The 2504-nt window shown below is 42.6% G+C and overlaps 1 protein-coding gene across 1 annotated transcript in view; it reads left to right on the forward strand.

The window, feature by feature from the left end:
- Positions 1-945: 945 nt before the first annotated feature.
- The window catches only part of LOC134284016 (glia-derived nexin-like), a 22955-nt gene continuing 21396 nt past the window's right edge, over positions 946-2504 (forward strand). The window contains exon 1 of the mRNA XM_062859753.1: positions 946-1459. Within this exon, the coding sequence (XP_062715737.1) occupies positions 1432-1459 (28 nt within the window). The 5' untranslated portion in view covers positions 946-1431. The remainder of the gene's footprint in view (positions 1460-2504) is intronic.

A 2504-nucleotide genomic window follows, 5' to 3' on the forward strand; every position in this document is an offset into this window, starting at 1 on the left:
CAAACTTAGTATATTTTATTGCAGGGATAATGCAGGGTTGCTTCAAAATATTGAGTGAGATAGCAAAGGCGCTGTCCATAACTACGTAGACTTTTTTAGGCCATCTCAGGGGGACCACCTCCCCCCCTCTGGTAGACTTTTGTCCATATAAAATTTTAGAAATTTGTATGGAGCGTAGACTTTGGCCTGACTACACTAAGTGCACTGCAATGCAAATCTGCAAACCCTGCCCCCACAACACTGTGGCCCCAAGTTCCCTCATTTGTTAATCAAGCCCTGCGTAGGTAGATGATACGCAACACCTTCCGTTCGTAAACTCCAAAGGTGCGTTGGTCCTCTGCACGTAGAGTCTAATAAGCATTTTGTAGATATGAGTATTTAACTTTGTATGACGGCGAACTTTGTTCGATCGTACAGTTCTGCGGAGTCCAAAGTAAGCTTTGCCCTAGTACGGATGACAACTTTCACCCGAAACTCAAAGACAATTTTGCACACCGTCCATCTTTGCTTGTATCAGCCTGGCAAGCTTCTCGGGGTAACATCTTTTTATGACCTTCATAGTCGATCGTAAAAAACCTTTTGCCAAAATACCATTACGCTTTCAAACTTTTGGGACTCACGAATAAAAGTTAAGGAAGACTATTAAACTTTGGAATTGTTTTATGGCAACTTTTTTTGGTAGGTCATAAAAAAAGGTTTGCTTCCGTCGTTCTCCCTTGACTATAACCCTGAACCATCAATAGGGTAATAAAATCCCTTTGCAATATCAAAACAGGCCTGAGACTTTCAGGAATTTGTTTTGATCTCACAGTTGTGGTCGAACATGTCAGAGCCATGTAGTAGTTAGCTTTATGATTATTTTTCATCGCTATCTCTTGCTGATCGGTGTGTAGATCACTAACAACTGTCGCCAAGTGTTTGTGATGGCACTCGGAAGATGCTTTGCCATTCACGAAGCACTACTATTTCGCATCCATCTTCCCCGATCAGTCTTCGAGAGGAAATTGATCCATTCGGAGGTGGATCGCTCCCACCTGCTAAAAGACACTCATCAGCACTCACAGACAACCTTTCGGAGCTGAGCAGTCCTCTGCTGTCTTGGTGGTTGTTTTAGCACCTACAACGTGACCGCGCGAAGGTGTTGATCTCGGTAATGCCGCAAGGCGATCGTGTGCGTCGTTGAGTTGCTTATACCGCCCCGTCCGTCGTAGAACCGAACAAGTTTTGTAAATATAGCAGCGCGCGGCGCGAGTTTTCGGTGCTGTGGGGAAGTCCTCTCCAGCCGGTTTGGATTCTGACGGCGCAGAGTGTCGAACGGTTTCGAACCGCGCGAATCGAAATCTCGGGCCCGGGAAGTGCGGCGAATACAGTGGTACACGATAGGAGTTTTTCTACACACGTGGAAAGGAGGTGCAGCGCCCGTTGGTGATAATGGAGAAGTGCAGTGTGCTGTTGTGCGGTAAATAGGATTGATAACAATTTCAGAATGTGTGTGTGTATATGCCAGGGGTCAAGGATAAACCGGCTAGAGAAATGTGCATCTCCATTTTCAATGTTGATACGCAACATTTGAGTGTTGATTAGCGATTCATATTATATTGCATTCAAAGCTATCGATTCAAAGGAATGTTTAAGCATAACAAGTTTTTCGTGCGTCATGCTTATTAGCGTTTTTAAACGAGACATATCAGGCCAAACATTTCAATAGGTCCTATCTGCATTTGAGAGGCTCTCTTTGCTCACTTTCTCTTTCAATTATTGCAATGTAATGGTACACCTTTCAACTATTTTTGCAGCACAAATCAAAAGACGATTGTTTTGACCATCGTTCAATGCAAAGAGACAATCATAATACACATAAACAGCTGAGATATTAACGAAAGAGAGGGAAACCAAAGAGAGCCTCTCTTCTGCAGATTGGACCTTTAGACATGTTTGGCCTGAATATAACTGGAATAGGTGAGACCATCAGAACACTTGAATGAAGCTACCTGGATAGAGAAAAAGGGGACTGCATTAACTCTTTGTTATGACACGTCATGGATTAAGTGTAGGCTCGATGACCGTCTGCATAATATGTATTATCAATTCAGTTGAAACCCAGAATTTGGTGCGAGCGAAAATCGATTTTTTGCCAAATCCACGCGTTGGACTTAACGCATCAGGTACGCTAAACAGCGCACCGCTTCCAAAGACGAAATCCGAAAAACCCGAACGAAAAACCCGGTAAAATAAGCAAAAGCTTTGCCGGTTTTTCAGTGGATATGCCGACTTTTTTCGGGATATTCCAACTTTCTTGGGTTGTGAACTCCTGTGTCGTGGTCCTGAGATCTACGACTAAAAGTTGTTTTTAGTGTTATTGATTGGGGAGGTTTTTTTTGTAGGATTCACTTGTTGAATTCAGTTTTATTATGTTAAACCACATCTAAATATTATCACATCTAGTAAAAAGTAGTGCTGGTGAAATATAATAAAGATAAAAATGATCGTTGACTATGGAACAG

Source organism: Aedes albopictus, chromosome 3, assembly GCF_035046485.1.
Source record: "Aedes albopictus strain Foshan chromosome 3, AalbF5, whole genome shotgun sequence".
NCBI lineage: Eukaryota > Metazoa > Arthropoda > Insecta > Diptera > Culicidae > Aedes > Aedes albopictus.